Consider the following 19483-nt stretch of genomic DNA (forward strand, 5'->3'; position numbering starts at 1 on the left):
CTTAGTTCCAAAACCTTACCGATATAATATGTTTGATTCTGACAAGCTATGCTTCTGTTACTCTAGCTATGCAGTAAACTTTTTCCGGTACCATTTACATGTAATAAGCGTGGTTCTGGTAATTTCTCTACGTTCTATGCTTGGTTTTTGTAATGTAATTATGCAATAAGCCTAATCTGATACCATTTCTATGTAGTAAGCATGCTTGTGTTACTGTATGTACGTTGTATGCTTGGTTATAGTAATTTAACTATGCAGATAGTTTGGTGGTTCTGGCACTGCATCTATATATTGAGCATGGGAAAATTAAAATATTGCTTCAAACTAAAATAGTATGGAATGCAAAACCACATAGAACTTAATAAACTTGTACTTTTGGGCATATGATCTTACCTGCAGCAGGCTGTGGTTCCCACAAAGTGAGCAAAGATCATAGACGCTGGCTACCTGTCTACCTCTTACATAGTTTTCACTTCATTCCCTGTCCAGGTCTCCAGAGAGCTAGTGTGTATAAAAGTCTCCAAAGTTCATTAACTTGAGTGTCAGTGAACTATGGTCAGTTCATAGCGTGGCTCGAGGAAAAGGAAGAATGACTGGCTCATGGCCAGCTGTGTATGAGAAAATAATATGAGGCTGCTTTGGACTTTATCATTGATATTAGTAGGAAGTCACTAATTGCTGTTCATTTTTACATGTTTATAATTAAGATGATCAGTGAATAATCTATAACTCTTTGCACACATTCTATACTTTGTGACTGTCATTTTCTACCAAGTCTTCTTTTACTGCCCCAGATTGTTGATATCTTAGACCTTGTTCACACACTGCAGTTGAGTGTACTCTAGTTGGCCAATAAAATCTATCAACAACTGAGGACTCTCAACTTTTATCTGTTATAGGGATACTCTTTTAAAAGGGTTTTCCCACGAACAAAAGCTAGGCCATATGCACGGGATAGGGCCTAACATGCTGATCAGTGGGGGTCTCAGTGCTGAAACAAGGGGTCCATTGGGGGAGACCCCTATGGAACCATAACTGATTTAATGATCCATTCACAGTTTCACCATAAAGAATAGTATGGGACCCCTAGTCGCTCCGTTAGACTAATGGAGCAGACTGACGCACATGACCGTTCTGCTCTATTAATCTCTACAAGCTGACGAAAATTGTCAAGCGCTCACCGATCCCAGCTAGCTCCATAATTAGGACCTAACTTGTTTGTGGGAAAAACCCCTTTAAGTACTAAACACCTGTTTTATATCATATTGAATTCCTAAACTTTATCCAGTAGATTTAAGAAACTTCCAGACAAATGGTAATTTACAGTACATTTATTTTCAGTGCATTATAAAAAAAAAAGGTGTGGATTGCACATGGGTGTCAAACCAAAACCGTAAAAAACACAAATGTAACACACTTCAGTGTTTATATAAAAAACATTACTGAATTTCAAGCAAACTGAGCAAACAAGATACAATGTTTATGAAGAAAAGATAATGGTTACATTTACTCTGCACACCGGTTCTGCCCCTTGGCTGACAGTATAAAATATCCATGAGATAAAACCAATTGGCAATTATTATGCCCTGGAAATGACCACAGGGCCCAGTGTAGAAATTCAACACATTGGATATTACATTTTTTCATACCTATCAGCAATGAAGCATAATAGTAAAATTACCATGAAAACATACAACAGCTTTTCCCGTTTACATATAAACCAAGCTCAATATTGGACAAATACAAATGACATAAGCAATTACGTATACAATATTAGGAGTTTGTGATGAACATGGACTAGAACTGGAATAGAAAATAGCATTAAAAATGAATGAAATAAAAAATAAACCAAATGAAAAAGTGTATGATACTTGTGATCATATACTGTGCCGGAAAAATATCAACCCCCCCAAAAAAAATTTATTTAAAAAAAGCAAAGAAATATAAATACATGAATGCCAAAAATATATTTAACTGTTACGAAATATAGCACCATATTATATTGTAGTATCTTCACAGAAAAGCAGTCATATAAAACTAGTAGAAAAATATGATCATTATGACAAATCATTTGCCCAGATAGAACATCACAGCTGCATGATTCTCCAATGTTGAGGTTAAAGGGGTTGTCTGGGTTAATTTTTGGTAATTACGACGTAATATGACCCCTCCCCCAAATAGAGATTACATACTTTTAGCTATTAAGCTGTTAACAGCAGCCATACCTTTGTCTCCATGTCCCAAGCTATGCATGTAGTTAAAAAGAGAGTTTTAAAACTATGTAAGTTAATCTGAAGTGCTTTGGGGAGCACTTCAGTAACACCCCCTGCCTGTTCGGGCTTGCCTTCACTCGCTGCCGTCACTCTAATCGTGCCTTTTGCAAAAAAAAGACCTGGCTGAAGCCATTAGAGTGTTAGGTCTTCTGCACGGTGGTGATGAGGTGTGAGATCTCATCGTTCCAGATCTCATGCTGGCACAGAAGACCTAACACTTCAATGGCTTTAGCCATCAGAGTGTGAGGTCTTCAGCACAGGCGGGATGAGAGTGAAATCAGGCTGCAAAAGGGGGGTGGGCATTACTAGAGTGTAGCATTTGTGCTAAAGATGGAGCCTGGAGGGGCTACTGTTATGGCCCTTAAAGCACTTCAGACAAATTGCATAATTTAAACCTCTATATTTTAAATTATATATGTAACTGAAAAGAGAGTCAATGGGGGATATTTATTAGAGCTGTGTTTGGGAGGACTTATATTACATAGTAGATTTCCTGTAAAATTTCAGGGTATAGTCCTTACTGGTGAATACAAATAGTGCCATAAGAATAAACTTTTTATATAAAATCTCAATGGAAAAAATAGGTCATTTTCTGATGACACCTTTCTTTAATGTAGCATCACTAGGTAGATGAAAAAAAATTCCCCACAAACTATTATAAAGAATTTGATAACCGCTCTGAATTAACGTTAAAAAACACCTATAACCCCACTCATATCATGCAGCCGTGTGTCTACGTAATAGGATTGCAAATGATGCCAACAAGAGGATATTGCACCTTATTTATGAATACAAGTCATAGTAATATATTTCAAATCATGTATATTTATCAAAAACCTGACACACCAGGCACGTTCTTCCAAGTAACGGGTTCCCACTGGAGTCTTAGATTCCTGCCTAAGACCAATACTAAGCTACATGACCTGCCTCTCTGAGTGATGCATTGCATAGGAGAATATGGAAAGCACAGATGCTTTACAAGATACACTGCAGAATAGGGGTAGCCTTCAAGGCCACTCTACTTGTACTCTGTAAATAAAAACAGACACACACATATGGTGTAAAAGAGAAAACCACTTGGAAAGTCAATAGTCCCATAGGGAAAAGGGAAAATGACATATCTGAATGGGTAAGGGGGCCTATCTAGTAGGCTATGGGGAACATTGTTGCCATTTTTTAAAGCCGTATCAAGTGCAAGTTTTTTTTTTAATTTGAAGGTGGTCATTTAGTGAATTATAACATCTGTGAGGGCTTTAGACACCCTCGGCCTGTAAAGTTTGACAGGAGATGTATGATTTTGTACTTAGTATCCATTACGTCCTGCTGTAGTCTGAACACTGCCTTATTTCACTCCTTGTCATCTAAAATGATTTCTACCACACTGTTGACTTTGTTATTGGCTGCAGTTGAGCTATCTGGGATGTACAGATGCCTTATCTACTCACATTTTCCCCCTGCTAGATGGTGTGGCTGTCTGGAGATTGGTCCAATCATACTCTGGACCATGTCTCATGTCTTATAAGAAGAGATATCTGCTCACTTCCCAGTGCTTGGTATAAGTCTTCTTCAGAGCTTGCTAGACTATTCTGAACTTTGTATTTGTATGACCATTCTTCTGTGTTTGTTTGTCCTATTATTTGTCACCATGTTTGCACTTTGAAGCAGCTAGTTGTCATCTACTATCTAGGGTAGGTAAGGCAAGTAAGTAGTAACAACTCTGTCTGTCCTTTCCATCATACTGTCCATTGCCAAACAACAGCATTACATACATATAAAAAAGACCAGAAATGTCTCAGAAATTGATTGCTGCAACTAGATTTGTAATATATCTTGTGGTTCAACACAGTCACCACTTAGCATTTGAAGAGCACTGATAGAGGTGTTAAATAGCAGGGTTTGGGTTTGGTACCTGAAACTGAACCTAAACATAATTCTGAAGTTTGTCAAAACCCAAAACTCATTCGGTCCACTCATCCCTATTGGCAGACACATTTTGTTTAGAAATTATTAAGCACTGGATGTTATTTATTTTTGTTAATTGCAAAAATATAGTGAGTGTGAGAGAACATACAATATAACATTACTTATATGTTATCTGTGAAACCATGTTTATTGTTTATTGCTTAATGGACAGAAAACAGGATCTATGGGGATAAATAGGTAGAAGGTTCCAAACAGCAAAACAGGCGGTGAGGGTAGTATATAGAAGATTGTCATTGTCACCTACTTTTAGACCTCATGCTCATTGTTTCAAAGACTAGCACATGAGCCGTGTATTTTTAAGGGTTCATACACAAGGCCATGTTTTTCACAGCCTCGTGCAGCTGACTATTAGAGCCGCAGATTATACAGCAGGTCCTATTCCTGCATGTGTCCGCAGCGAGGGTAGTCTCCTCTGCAGTCAGCTGATTTTACACCACGGTTGTGGCCATTAAGTTTTTTTTTCATGACTTATTGGTAATGACACATTTTGTCTTTGCTTTATCCAAAACGGATTCACCTCACATATCTCATAGTCTGTTCTCTGATATGGTCTCCCATCTCCTATCATAAAAATAAAGGTTAATTGACCTCCATCTCAACTGCTTTCTTAGAGCACTGGTCATACTGATGGTGCATAGCTCTCCATTCAAGTTGATGATAGTCCTGCTTTCTCATCTATTTTTGGTGTTCCGATGTTTGATTCAATGCTTGTTTAAAGAAAGCGAGTAAGTTGATCGGCACAAAACATTTACCCTTATAAGAGCAGAGCCTGTACAGTATACAAGTTTTAATTTGATGTATTTAATTAAAGGAGCATTCTAGGATTTATTTAACCATCACCAATTCTTAGAATTGGTGAACAATATCAGATCACCAGGTGTCTAAAAAGTGGCACCACCAAGTCCTTAATCTCAATGGGATTGCAATGGTAGGAGAGAGCTCAGCTCTAGTAGTCAGGTACAACACAAAAAGGACTAATGAGTAGATCTCAAACTCAAAAAAATACATAGTATTAATGAAAAACAAAGCACATGGAACAAAACAGATGGTTCCCCACCTACACGTTTTAGACAGACATGTTCTTACACAAGGCTCATGTCTACAGTACCAGTGATGTGGCCGAAATCTACACTGCCCTCAATATTACAGGTAGAGTAGATTCTAGACATGAGTAAGGACATGTAAATGAGGAGGCTACCTTGTTTCCATGTTTTGTACCTTGCTTTTAACATTATTATTAAAGAACAACTACCACCACGATGAAAGACTGGTTGCAAATGAGCCTGAGAGGCTCCATACTCCATAGGTGTTAATGGAGCCTGGAGCCCCTCAGTTTCATTTGCAACCAGTCCGTCATCCTGGTGGTGGATTTCCCTTAATACGATGTATTATTTATGGATTTGCGGCTGCTGCAGATCTTCTCCTTAGTTCTACCACTATCAAACAGCTCTTTGTAGACACCACAGTTTAGGGACGATTACCGAAGCCTCTCTACTCTTATATTTAGTGACTGTGCTTTATTTTGCAGCTTAGTCTCCTTTACTTCAATGAGCAAGGCCATGTAATGAATAGACTAGACATCACAGGCCTATGAAGATGACGGAGGCAATGCTAAGTAATAAATCTGAGAGAACCCCTTAAACTATGATGTTGTCAACGACTCTGATTGCATTGTACAATTATATTATCAAGATAATGAAAGATTATCAAACTTATTTTAGATATGTAATCCAACACTGCCTGTGAAAAGGAGAAGAAAAGCTCTATAAGAATGTGTTCTTAATTATAGTAATTACATTTGACAGGAAGGTTATGATCTGAAATAAGCATTCTGTCCACAATTTGTAAATGTGCAACAATATCAATATTTCCAAGTCAATGTTGTCATATGGTAATCTAAAAGTGATAATGTTATCAGCGAAGGGATTGTATCTGGAACAGTTCAGGGTCCATATTGTTCTTATTGTGATGACATATGGCAGACATAAAAATGAATGTATCTGAATTATAAGAAACTTATCCTAAAGCTTGTCATGGGGATTGGGACTTTGGGCCTTCAAGAGTAATCTATATTGGAGATTACAAAGCAAACAGTGGATGGAAAAATGATACATTTGTATAATTTGCAAAATATATGCGCAAGAAATATTGTCTCTGCACATGATTTGCAATTGGAACATGGATTCGTTCTGTAATGAAGACTTTGCAGTAAATGAAAGTATCTGGTTCCCGTTATAATTTCTTGCAGTGACATGCCATAACATTTGTCAAGCTCTCCCTATTCATCTTTCTGTGGTAGGCCCGGCTGGAGATTTCACAAGATAAAGAGGTCCATGTTAATATCAGTTCTGACTCGATTCACTGTCGTCCAGCAGTGATGAAAAGATATCAAACGTCTGATATCTCTGTTGCTGCTCACGTTTCTGTTTAAGATTTTTGGAAGTAATAGAACTCAAAATGTCCTGCCCAGAACCTGGCTCCACAAAAGACAGGGGATCTGGGAAATAAAAAGAAAAAAAATACATTGGATATTTTCAGAGATTAAAATTCAAATATTCTAAAATAAAGCTATATAGCTCTGTTTGGCCTTTGCTGTTACTTTGCATTAGACATAATGTAGGTGTCTAAACACTGAACAAAAATAATAAAACAGTTAAAGGGGTTGTCTGCGTTTAGGAAATTTTAGATTTTATGGCTCCTTGGGTATAAGACAGCTCATATTCATCCTCTCCAACTTACCTGTTCAGCTGCAGTGCCACTCTTTACAACGGCCTCAGTTTGTTGATAGAGGCATGTGATAATACAGCATGTACCTGCTACAGCAGCAGCTGCAGGCCGTAGCGAGGAACACTGAAGAGGACAAGTATAAGCTGTTTATTGTTTTTTAGACCCTCTAGCCATATATCTAAAGTTTCCTAAAACTCCCTTTTTTTCTGGAAAAATATATTTAACAATAATAGATATACAGGCGGTCCCCGGGTTACGTATGTATGTAAGTCGGAAATGTATACTTTATGAATTTTTGGGGTCTGCATGACTGCTGGATTTTAAAATGTTGGGTTGTTATAAGAACCAGGATTAAAAATAATCCTAATTACAGACACCTGTGATAACTGTTACAGCTGTTTATTGTAGCCTAGGGCTAAGTACAGTAAATTACCAAAATACAGAGGTCCGTTTGTAACTAGGGGTCGTCTGTAAGTCGAGTGTTCTTAAGTAGGGGACTACCTGTACATAGATGTATAGATACACATAATAATTTGCATATTAAAATTTGAGGTGTTAGCGAAACACATGTATACCTATATGTCCAATAAACTACATTCCTTACAAAAAGTATCCCATATCATATTTCCCATCTCTATTTTCATCTTATTCATCTTTTTCTCTATAAAACCAGACAAACCCTTTAAAGTCTACTTCACCTTTAGCAGACTCAAGAAGCTGTGGTCTTTTCTGTGTACAATGAGTAATATTACTATTTCTGAACATTATGTAACTTGTATTCCTCGTTGTTTAGCATGTTTCCCATTTGAAGGCTCTGTGTGTGATTTTCAGTTTTCCCAAAGGTCTTGACTAGAGATGAGTTACTCATCCAAGATTCGCTTTGCTGAAATTTTGCCAAATTTTTCAAAATATTTATTTCAGGTAAAAATCAATTAAGTCCAAACCAATGCTGCTACAATTGTCCTGGAAATTAGTATTTAAAGTGAACCTGTCACGAGGAATGTCATTTTTATCTGATGATAAAAGGTTCCAATACCCTATGCTAGCCTGAATTAAAAAAATGTCTTTGTCAGCATTATAAACACTGACCCTACTTTATTTTACATTACGTGGTTCCCTGCCAGCAGCATGTGGTGAGTCCTGGAGAGGGAGAAGGGGCAGGCAGATCCTTCATCCATTCTTCCTCTACTCCTCTACTCCTCACTCATCTAGCTCCTCTCTACTCCTCCCCTCTTTCTGTTATATGCATTAAGAAGGCAAGTGAGGTAGGGGGATGGTATAGAGCAGTGATGGCGAACCTTTGAGAGACCGAGTGCCCAAACTGCAAACCAAAGCCAATGTTTCTATCACGAGGTGCCAACACAGAAATTTAGCCCAATGGGTCCACAATACCACCTAACAATTAGACAAATAATACTGACATATGATGCTGCCACCTTTACAACCACATAAATAGCATCATTCTGGTAATAAAGACTATAGAAAGGCCAATGTTACCAATAATATTGCTATACTATGCTATACAAATATAGTGATGAATATCATATTACTGCCATTCTGTGAGGAATATTACCACCATATACTGATTTTCATTACCACCATATAGTGACAGTAGTCTTGAGTAGATGCAGAGACTAGGGGACTGTGATAAGTTAGCTTGCTCATGGACCAAATATTGCCATCTTTACCCCTTTTTTGTTTTTGTGTTTCCATTTTTTACTCCCCACCATGAAAGAGCTGTGCGTAAAAAATTGCAATTCATAGTGATGGTATTTAATATCCAATTCCCTGTACTGGGAAGTGGTAAAAAATTCCAAATGCAGTAAAATTGGTTAAAAAATGCCTTTGTGACATATTCTTGTGGGCTTGGATTTTACAGTTTCCACTGTGCACCCCAAACGACATGTCTACTTTTTTCTGTAGGTCAGTACGATCACAGGGATAATATATTTACATAGGTTTAATAATGTTTGTATACATTTACAAAAATTAAAACTAATTTTGCCATCTTCTGGTGTGAATTTTTTGGGCGCTTTTTCATACTTTGGTGTATGGAGCTGTGTGTGGTGTAATTTTTTGTGATATGAGATGCGCTTTCAGTGCTACCATTTTGAGGACTGTACACCCATTTGACCACTTTTCATAACATTTTATTACATGTTGCAAAATGGCAAAAAAGTGGCATTTTGGGAGGTGGTTTGTAGGGCAAAGTGGTTGTTGTGGGGTGGATGCACAGGTGGATTTGGGATCACCCATAAGACTGCTGTCTGTGGCCACATATACACTTGCCTCAGCCCTCATCACCTGCACCACACTGCCAGTAATGCAGCATAGCACCCGTTTACATTTTACATAGGGTGCTTACAGTGGGGTTGTCTTGGCTTCACTGGACGCCTTGTGCAGGTGATGAGCACTTCAGATACAGGCAATGTGGCCACAGACAGCTGTCATACAGGGGGATTTGGGACACTAAACCACAAGTATGTATAGTTGGTTTAGTGTCACCTGCCAGGACCTCTGTAAGTGTGCACATGTGTGTGAGCAGCCCCAGCAGCTCCTGACCTCGTATCACTGCTCTGCTCTGCTGCTGTCAGCTCCATTCTGTGAGCTGCCTCACTCCGTTCTCTTCCCACTGTTTCCCGGGCTGAAGAGGAGGAGGGGCGGGCACTGACACTGATCGGCTGCTCTTGTCTCACTAAGGCATCACTAGTGAGAGCAGAGCCGATCAGCTTCAGGCTGCCCGAGCTCCGACTTTGATGAGACCGAGGAGATGGTACGTGTGCCTGCAGAGAGGGCTCTGCGTGCCCTCTCTGGCACGTGTGCCATAGGTTCGCTACCGCTGGTATAGAGTATAGCAGACTGGGACACAGGTATAAAGGTTTGTAAAGCAGCCCCTTCCCCTCAGGACTCACCACATACTGCTGGAAGGGAGACAAATAATGTAAAACAAAGTTTTATAATGTAGTGGCAGTATTCAGAATGCTAAGAAAGGCATATTTAGAATCAGCATAGCATAGGCTATTGCAACCTGTCACCAGTTAAAAATGACATTCCTGGTGACTGGTTCCCTTTAACCCCATCTAGTCCAATAAATCATAGGTTTTTCATGAAGAGGTCCTTTATTGTTTCATAAATTTTTAATTTTCCCTTGCCTGTCCTCTATACCTAAGCTCTAAGGTTAATCACAGCAGTAGCTAGCTACTATTTACCCAGAATATTTGTGCAAAAAGAAAAATTTTAAAATGCCAGGTTTGTACAGATTCTATAAACCAACAAATAGATTCATCCCTAGTGGTGATCTATCTGCTGTGACTCTGCACCCTTAATTTCCACAGAGCTTCTATGTAATCTGACACCTTTGTGAGCTTCTGTCCGACTTACTAGCAAGACAGAAATCGCTGCGGCTTTAACTCCTGTACATGTAAGGTGCAGAGATGTGGAGGTTGTATGAAGAGGGCTCACGGGGCTAGCCCTTTTCATACAGAGGTGGGGTTTGCTGTATATTGCAGCAAACACCCACCGCTAATACCCGCAATCAGTGCTAGCACCGATAGCGGGTATTAACTATTCTGATGCTGCCGCCGGCATTTAAAAGACAGGGTGCCGTAATCTTTGTTTTTTCCGATCATCGGGACGTCATCAGGGAGTGTCAATCAGTTGCCATGACAGCCCCGAAGCTGCATGGTATCTGCAGTTTCTCATGCAGTGGACTAATTGTAATGGATACTGTGTAAAAAATGCCAAATACAGCAATAAAGTTGTATTGTCGTATATTGTAGGAAGGATCAGACCATCTAGGGTTAAAGTACCCTTAAATACCCTTAAATGTAATAAACAGTAAAAATCACAAACATGTTAGGTATTGCCGTGTCTCAAAATGCCTGATCTATCAAAATATAAAAATGATTAATGCCAACGGAATGCCAATGGAAAATAGCTTTTTTACACTATTTTACATCCCATAAAAAATGTTAAAAAAAGTGATCAAAAGGTTGCATATTCCTCAAAATATTAGTAATGAAAATGTCAGATCATTTTTCAAAAAATGACAACTTACACAGCTCCATACACCAAAGTATGACAAAATTATTAACGTCAGAAGATGGCGAAGCAATTGTTTTTTGTACACATTTGTTTAATTTTTGAAAATGTATTGAAACACAATAAAACTTATATAAATCGTACTGAACCAAAGAATAAATTAGATGTATCATTTGGAGCGCAAAGTAAAAATCGTAAAAACTGAGCCGAAAAGAATGTGACGCAAATGCGTTTTTTTGACAATTTCACTACATTTGGATTTTTTTCCAGCTTCCCAGTACACGGCATGGAACAATAAATAACGTCACTGAGGAGTAAAATTTGTTACACAGAAAATACGCCCTCACACAGCATATAAGTGCACACTAAGTGGAGAAAGAAGAACTTTCCTCCGGATGAACATATTACATAGTTTCCAGTAGTCCCTTGTACTATTGATTTATGCAAAGTTTGTTGAAACGTGACTGACCAATTGAGAATTACTGTAATTTAGATTATTTTTATTATTATACTCACCATGTATTCCTATCATGTGCTCCAAGATTAAAACTCGCTCTGCTAAAATTTTCAGGGCTTCCCTAAGCTGCTGGACAGCCTCACCCTGTAAGAGAAATTTCTTTAGTTACTTTAGGCAAGGTATTCAAAAAAAAGTAGCTTCCATAGAAGGATATCCTAAAAACGAACCTATCAAAATAAATTATTGTGATTATTATCTGGTGACAGGTTCCAATAGCCTATGCTATGCTGATTTTAATAGTATAATAATTTGACCTACATTACCTGGCTCCATGCCAGCAGCATGTGGTGTGTCCCAGAGAGTGGGAAGATGCTTCCTGTGTGTGCCTGTGTCTCCTCATACATTCTTAATCTTCTCCACACCATTCCCTTCCCTCTCCTAATATTCATGACAGGAAGTAGGGAGAGAAAGGGAGCTGCATGAGTGAGGAGGAGAGGAGACTGATACAGGCACACACAGGCTGCAGCTGCCCCCCAGGACTCACCACATGCTGCTTACAGGGAGCCAGGTTACATTCGGGATTTTTAGTCAAGTGTTATTTTTTAAATAAAGGTTAATCAGTCTATAGCAGTAATGGCAAATCTTTTAGAGACCGACTGCCCAAGCTACAAACAAAATCCACTTATTTACTGTGAAGTGCCAGCATGGAATGAGCAGTAACTTATTGTTACCTGTTCTTCCACATCTTTCAATCATATCAGCCCATGAGGCCATCAATACTGTTGAAAGAAGGAGGGCAAATGCAGACTCTTATTGTAGCTTCTCTCTGTAGAGGAAGAATAGTGGATCCAGCAGAATGACCTCCAAAGATAATGCAGCCCCTTCCACACCTTTTCCCGCAATTCCAAACAGCCAAAGAAGTGTCGCTTTAAAATAAGAGAGCAGCTTCTCTTAAGTTGCCTGGTACTACAATAAGATTTGGTGGATTTGATCCTGTTTGCTGAACAGTGTTCTGGGGTCACATCCTGAGTGCCCACAGAAATGGCACCCGTGCCATAGGTTCGCCACCAATAGTCTGTAGGATTATGTTTTCTGTTAGAAATATCAGAACCCTGATGCAATTCTAACATACAGAAGCCAACACACAATCTCTGTATCACACATATCTGTCCCGGAAGTCATATGATCACATCATACAGCAGCGATGAGGCAAGTGTGAACATAGCTTTAGCCAGAACTTTTAGCTAGAACATACATAAATGGCTAGCATTTATATTGTAATTCTTATATACAGGCGGTCCCCTACTTAAGAACACTCGACTTACATACGACCCCTAGTTACAAACGGACTTCTGGATATTGGTAATTTATTGTACTTTAGTCCTATGCTACAATAAACAGCTGTAACAGTTATCACAGGTGTCTGTAATGAAGCTTTATTATTAATCCTGATTCTTATGACAACCCAACATTTTTAAAATCCAATTGTCACAGAGACCAAAAAAGTTCTGGCTGGGATTACAATGATAAAATATACAAATTTAACTTAAGAACAAACCTACAGACCCTATCTGGTATGTAACCCGGGGACTGCCTGTATATATATATAATATTGTAACATTATAAACTGAAAAGGAAACGCGGGAACCATTAACAATAATACATATCCTGACAGGCAGCCAAATTGGGTTTTTCCATAATTAAAACTGATGGAAATTTCCTGGCTAGCAGCGTTGAGAACTTGGCCGATGTATACTGTATGTCCCAAGGCAGGTTGTGAATTGCTCACACGATGCTCACAAGTTTAGGATGTACTGTGTAATAATGACTCCTGTGATACAGCTTGGGCACATTTTATCTTTTTAAATAATCATCTTAAAATATCTAGGTCAAAATATTATATTTTCAATTTCTATGAGCTGTAGTGAGGGAATGATAATATTAGGTAAATTATTTTTTCTGTTTGGCTTTTCTGGGACACGTCCTAAAATCATCTTTTAAAATTATGCTATTGAGCCTGAGGGGCTGCTCTAACCCCTCTGTGATCTGGCTTTACAGGCTGTTACACTTTCTTACCCTGCCCCTACTTCCTCAGCATTTGTGGAGTGAGCACTTAATGCCATATTCGCAGTCTAAAAGTCTCACATGGAGCCACAGTGTCTATGAGTAAGTGTCTCTGGTTTATTATGCTTAATTTTTATGGTAGATTTACTTCAACTTTGGATCATTGCTCCTTTCCTCATTTTATAGCCAGTCTCCTGCTACCTCTGTATCTGGGGCATATAATTAGGAGAGGGTGGGCCCCATAGCAGACTACTGAATGGATCCCCCTTCATACATATCTCTACACTCACAAATGTCTATACAATCATGCACATTTATGTGTGTAACATGCATCTCATCATCTTTCATCTCTAAACTGTCTCATCTATGTGTCAGTTGCTACTAAATGTTCAGAAGCCAAATGAAGGTGTATATAAACCCGTACCCTGATAATCTAACCACATTGTCAACCCACAGCACTAGAGGAATCCTGAAGTCTCTGCTTAGAAAATCCCATCCCACACCCTAGAATTTTGCACTGACCATCACTGAGTGATAAGAGATAAAACACCAATAAAACTGAGTAAAATTGTGAAGAAATGGGTTAAAAATGATCTTTATTGTGCAAATGTCACTAGGGAAGAGAAATTTGAGAATTTACTTTTATGGGCGAACCCCCTTAACACACCTACCTACCATATATACATACCATATATACACATATACATCATATATACAACATATACACACATACATACAGTGCCATATATACTGTAAATGATGGTGCACCTACTCCATTCTTTAATGTGGAAGGTTGGGTGGCTGCTATGACTGCCACCCCTGTAGTTACGCCTTTACTCTGTAGGATGGCACATCAAGAAGCTCCTGCTACTTGCAGCTAAGACACAACTAAAAATCAATGGAGCAACCATTATTTCTACTATCATGGTCATGGAGGTTGTCAGATCTTAAGATATAGAACTAATTATAGCCATAATACAAGCCTTAAATGTTTATCTCTGCAGATCATTTTAATACTTACAGGTCATATTTTACAAGGAACAGTTACTGGAGATGTATATTGCATGGGGCAGATACTGGAGATGTATAATGTACTTACTCCTACCATAGAACATATACATACCTTACAGGAAGTCTTTATTTAGTCCCTTTGAAATTTGAATCAGAAATACAGGCACACACAACAGGCCTTACACACCAGAAAGATGCTGCACAATTACTAGGGATCTACAACATGATTGAGAAGACAGGGCTCTAGGGGAATGATTCTGTCTGGCTAAACACTGCATCTTGATGCCATCTAATCCATTCATTGTATCTACAGTACAGGAGATCCTAAACTTTAGGACACCCGACTTACAGACGACCCCTAGTTATTCATGGACCTCTCTGGCCTCTGTGACCTCCAGTGAAGCTATCTGGATGCTTTACTATAGTCCCAGACGGCAATGATCAGCTGTAAAGTGTCATGATGAAGCTTTATTGATAGTCCTTGGTCCCATTACAGCACAATATATACTGCCTGTATATAAGTATACACTGGTAAGTTTGTTACAAAACTTAATCATATAATTATTTGTGTACATAGGAAGGTTGAGATGAGATATGCTGAACATCTGTATGTAGTACAGTAATGGTACTCTAGCAGGCAACACCTAGCTCAGGGGGCCACCTGTAGATCCACCTGTCCACCTGCTTACACAAACACAGGAATATATTTCAGCTACACTTTTAATTTATGCAATTTTGTAAAAAGCTTAGTTATGCTTTAAATTATAAAAGATACCTTTCTTCCAGGTTTAATTTGTATTAACAACAGCATAGAAATAAATGTTCCAGCCTCCCGAGAATGATCCCCTCAGGCACGGTTCACCCCACTACAAGGGCATAACAGCATAAAGAAAAAGGATCCAAATCCAGCTTGTGGAGATCTCTCAGAATTCGTCTTTATTTGTGCTTATTCAACATCCAGGTATACAGTATTGGTTGTCAATGTACAACCTAGTAGCATTGTATTTAAAGAAACCTTCAGTTTTCAACCATGTGTGGGGCTGACTCGTACTTTGAAATAGAGAAGGTGAGATTCTATTCCCTAAAGTGCGATTCCTGCGGGATCCCACTCTGCAGCCATCCTTCAATATAATTAATGATTAATATGTAATGACAAAATATTATGTATATTGTAGTATTGTTGTTGTTTCTTATAGACACTTTTTGTATATGTCTTTTTTTACAAATGTTTTGTAACACTTACTTGTACTATGTGAGTGTGGGTGCTTCCATGAGGTGTCCTGGAAATGGGTGTTTCCCACTCCGGGTTTGTTCACTAAAGGAGGTAAGTGGACACACTCACACAGGAGTCATGATTAAGTGCAGTTAAACAGCTTGAAACACGTTGCCATTTGTATTCACTAAATACCTGGATGTTAAATAAGCGCAAATAAAGACAAATTCTGAGAGATCTCCACAAGCTGGATTTGGATCATTTTTCTTAATTTGTATTAAACCTATAAGTCATTTATATTTACATCGATACAATGTTTTCTTATATGAGAAATTAAAATGTATCTTACATCTTCTCCCTTGTTTCCGTCTTCTCCTTTCAATCCAGGTTCTCCCTAATAATGGAAACATTTGTCATATGCTTTTCATCATTAAAATGTGTCACATATCCTTTAGGGTTCATTCACACGCGTTATGCCCGCCGTGTGCTGGAGGTGAGGAGGAGGTGACCCCTCCTCCCTCCATAGGCCGCCGGGCCGCCATTGCCCTCTATGGGGACGTATATGCTGCTGCAAATTTGCGGCCGCATGTACCTCCCCATGAACAGCCATGTGAATGAACCCTTAGTCATTTCTGTTTATTATTCCTGTTTTAATAGCTGCAATGTATTCCACAAATCATTAACGTACATAAATCCTTGACTAATTCAAGACTAGGTCTGTTCCCTAGGTTGATGACCTGGAAAATGTATATGTATATATATATAGCAGGTGAATTAATCAATTAATGTCAATGCCCAGATGAGAATACCACTTTATGTATGAAAAGTCAATCCTTATCATGAGTAGTGGAACTACCACTGAAGCGACTGCTATGGGGCCTACATCATATTGGGGTCTGCAACGGTGGATTATAAGGTGGGATAGTTCACACCTCTTAGTTATTTATCTAACATAAGTCAATTAAGGGTATGCAGTATATTAATAATAAGGTGGCACTGTAAATAATTTAGAGGGTACTGTATAAAAGTAAAACGTATGTAGTTTCAGGGTGCTGCATATCAAATAATGATAATTTTTTAGATATGCAAGGGGCGGAGTGCAGTCAATTGTAGTGTCAGTGAGGACGTATTATTTAAGTCCACAAATTTGTTATCTGGGTTAAATTATACTGTACATGACTGGTATTTTTAGGGGCACAGTGTGGAGCTGAAAATATCTGGGCAGCAAAATCTTTGGTGATAAGTCATTGCCTAGAGAAGACATCATACAGTTGTGGACCTAAATGAGCACAGATATTATCTGTGAGTTTCTTATCTTTGTTTTCTCATTCTTTGACTAAGTTTCTAACTTGTGAGACAGTTTTTCACACAAGTAGTGTCAGTTTCATTGTCCCTGTCCATGTTTACAATGCACACACCACATATCCCTTTTCAAATGTTCCTTTATACATTACTCTAAACATGACATTAAGTTATCTGCTACATAAATCTCTTGTTTTTTTTACTTATTAGATTTTGATGGTTATGACATAATCATACAATTACAGATTTTAGTGAAGGAAATGTTATACTTTACAACATTACAGAGCATGTCATACTTACAGGAGGACCCCTAAGACCTTGCTCTCCTGGTAGGCCTGGTTCCCCCTAAAAAGTGTGATATTGATAAGTGAAGATTATAAAAACATCCTCATTAAATGACTTCCCTTTCCTTCCTCAGTTGAACTTCATGGACATATGTCTTTTTACAACCGGATGTAACTATGTGAGAACCTTCTGTATATTTTAATTTTTTTTATGTATGTTCTCCTTAGATATACAACACAAAAAATATAATTGAAAAACAAATAGAATCCAGCACTAAACTTGAATCCTCAAATTATTATAATGCATTCAGTATAATATGATTTCCTGATAATTTAACAGATGATATACCAGTTTATTTATCTATTCAGAATTAATTGATGTGATTTAAAACGGAAATAGCAAAACCGGGCACAAAAGCAACATCTTCAGAATATAGGAAAGATGTTCTGTACCATTCATTACAATGTAAACTTTATTCATAGGCATTTAAAACATTGTCTAAGCAAACATCACACACATAGGATTAAGAACCCTTGGCTAACATATTTGATCTAAACAATACAATACTTAAAAGCACAAATGGACCAATCACAGTATAGCTAAAATCTTTACACATCACACCCTCCACAGAAGGCTATTGCAAAGAACATTAATTCATATTAACTAGCAAATTATACATTTCTACAAATATATTAATATTTTACATGAAATCATCCCTATATTTCATTCCATGGGGGATTTTGGTATTAATAGTGAGATCCCGTATAAATTTAATAATAATAATTCTTTATATAGCGCCTACAGACTATGCAGCGCAGCACAGATCTTGCCAAATTGGTCCCTGTCCCCATGGGGACTACAATCTAATCCACCTACCAGTATGTTTTGGAGTGTGGGTGGAACTAGAACCCAGGACCCCAGTGCTGCAAGGCTGTAGTGTTACCCACTGAGCCACCATGCTATAAGCAACTTATTGATATAAATTTTTATTGCTGTTTGCTATAGCTGTCTGGGGAGGAATCTACAAAAAGGCTAAGGAGCAGCACCGCGTTTAAAAGACAAAAAACTCGGGTGCAAGTCTTCAGGGTCCAATACTGGCCTGTACAATCAAAGAAAAAAGGTAATGAAGCAGCACTCTGGTGGAATAAAATTCACTTCACTTCATCTACGGAGTGCTGTCTGGGGAGGACGTGATGTATATAGCGTTCTGCTATACTGTGATTGGTACATATGTGCTTTTAAAGGGGTTCTCCCAAGATTGAAAATCATTGCTGCTTTCCTCCAAAAATAGCGCCACATCTGACCATGGTTTGTGCTGGTATTACAGCTCAGCTGTATAGAAATGAATGGAGATTAGTTGTAATACCACACACTACCCATGTTCAGGCGTGGCGCTGTTTCAGGAAGAAAACAGCCATGTTTTTCAACCTCAGGAGAACCCTTTTAAGTATTGTTTAGAACAAACTAAGGGTCCTAAACCTGAAACCATGTTTTCTTGGACAATGTTTTAAAAGTATTTTAATGAATGGTGTGGATCATCTCTCCAATATTCTGATGATTATGTCTGCTTCCTGAGGCAATGGGGGATTGTTCTTTGCTCAAGGCAAGGAGAGGAAATACAGGGGATGGTAAACTCCTTTTTTCATTTTTTCTTTGTCACAAAGCAATATACTTACTTTGTTCCCCTGGTCACCTTTTTGACCCTTTAATCCCGGCTGACCTGGATGCCCTGCTTTACCCTGAAAAATAAGTTTGAGACAACTGAAGCTTTAATGGATGAGGACAGTTAAATTGCTCTGCAACACAAACCTGCAAATAGACTTCATGGATTTGTCTGATGTCCAGTCATGTGTCACCGATCAATTTTTAAAAGTTAATATGACCATTATTATTACTTGGATTAGAACTCTGAAAGCTAAGCTGACCAATTCAAGCACTTTAAGAAATATTATACACAAAAGAGGTAAAACCACCAATCAAAGATTCATCTTCCCATGATTTCTCTAAACCTACCGTAAACTTGAGCACGAAATACTAAAAACACAAAAACCTTGATATCTGATGCTCTCATAAAGAGATTTTAGAAATTTACACAAAAACTTATGTTATGTCACTTAAAGGGGTTTT

General features: G+C 38.2%; 1 protein-coding gene across 1 annotated transcript in view; it reads right to left on the bottom strand.

The window, feature by feature from the left end:
- Positions 1 to 1339: 1339 nt before the first annotated feature.
- COL26A1 (collagen type XXVI alpha 1 chain) overlaps positions 1340 to 19483 on the bottom strand; it is a 276058-nt gene continuing 257914 nt past the window's right edge. The window contains exons 11-15 of the mRNA XM_072138171.1: positions 19033 to 19095; positions 17372 to 17416; positions 16119 to 16163; positions 11541 to 11625; positions 1340 to 6753 (exon numbers count right to left, since the gene is read on the bottom strand). Coding sequence (XP_071994272.1) covers positions 6599 to 6753; positions 11541 to 11625; positions 16119 to 16163; positions 17372 to 17416; positions 19033 to 19095 — 393 coding nt within the window. The 3' untranslated portion in view covers positions 1340 to 6598. The remainder of the gene's footprint in view (positions 6754 to 11540; positions 11626 to 16118; positions 16164 to 17371; positions 17417 to 19032; positions 19096 to 19483) is intronic.

The sequence above is a fragment of the Engystomops pustulosus genome, chromosome 2 (genome assembly GCF_040894005.1).
Source record: "Engystomops pustulosus chromosome 2, aEngPut4.maternal, whole genome shotgun sequence".
Taxonomy (NCBI): Eukaryota; Metazoa; Chordata; class Amphibia; order Anura; family Leptodactylidae; genus Engystomops; species Engystomops pustulosus.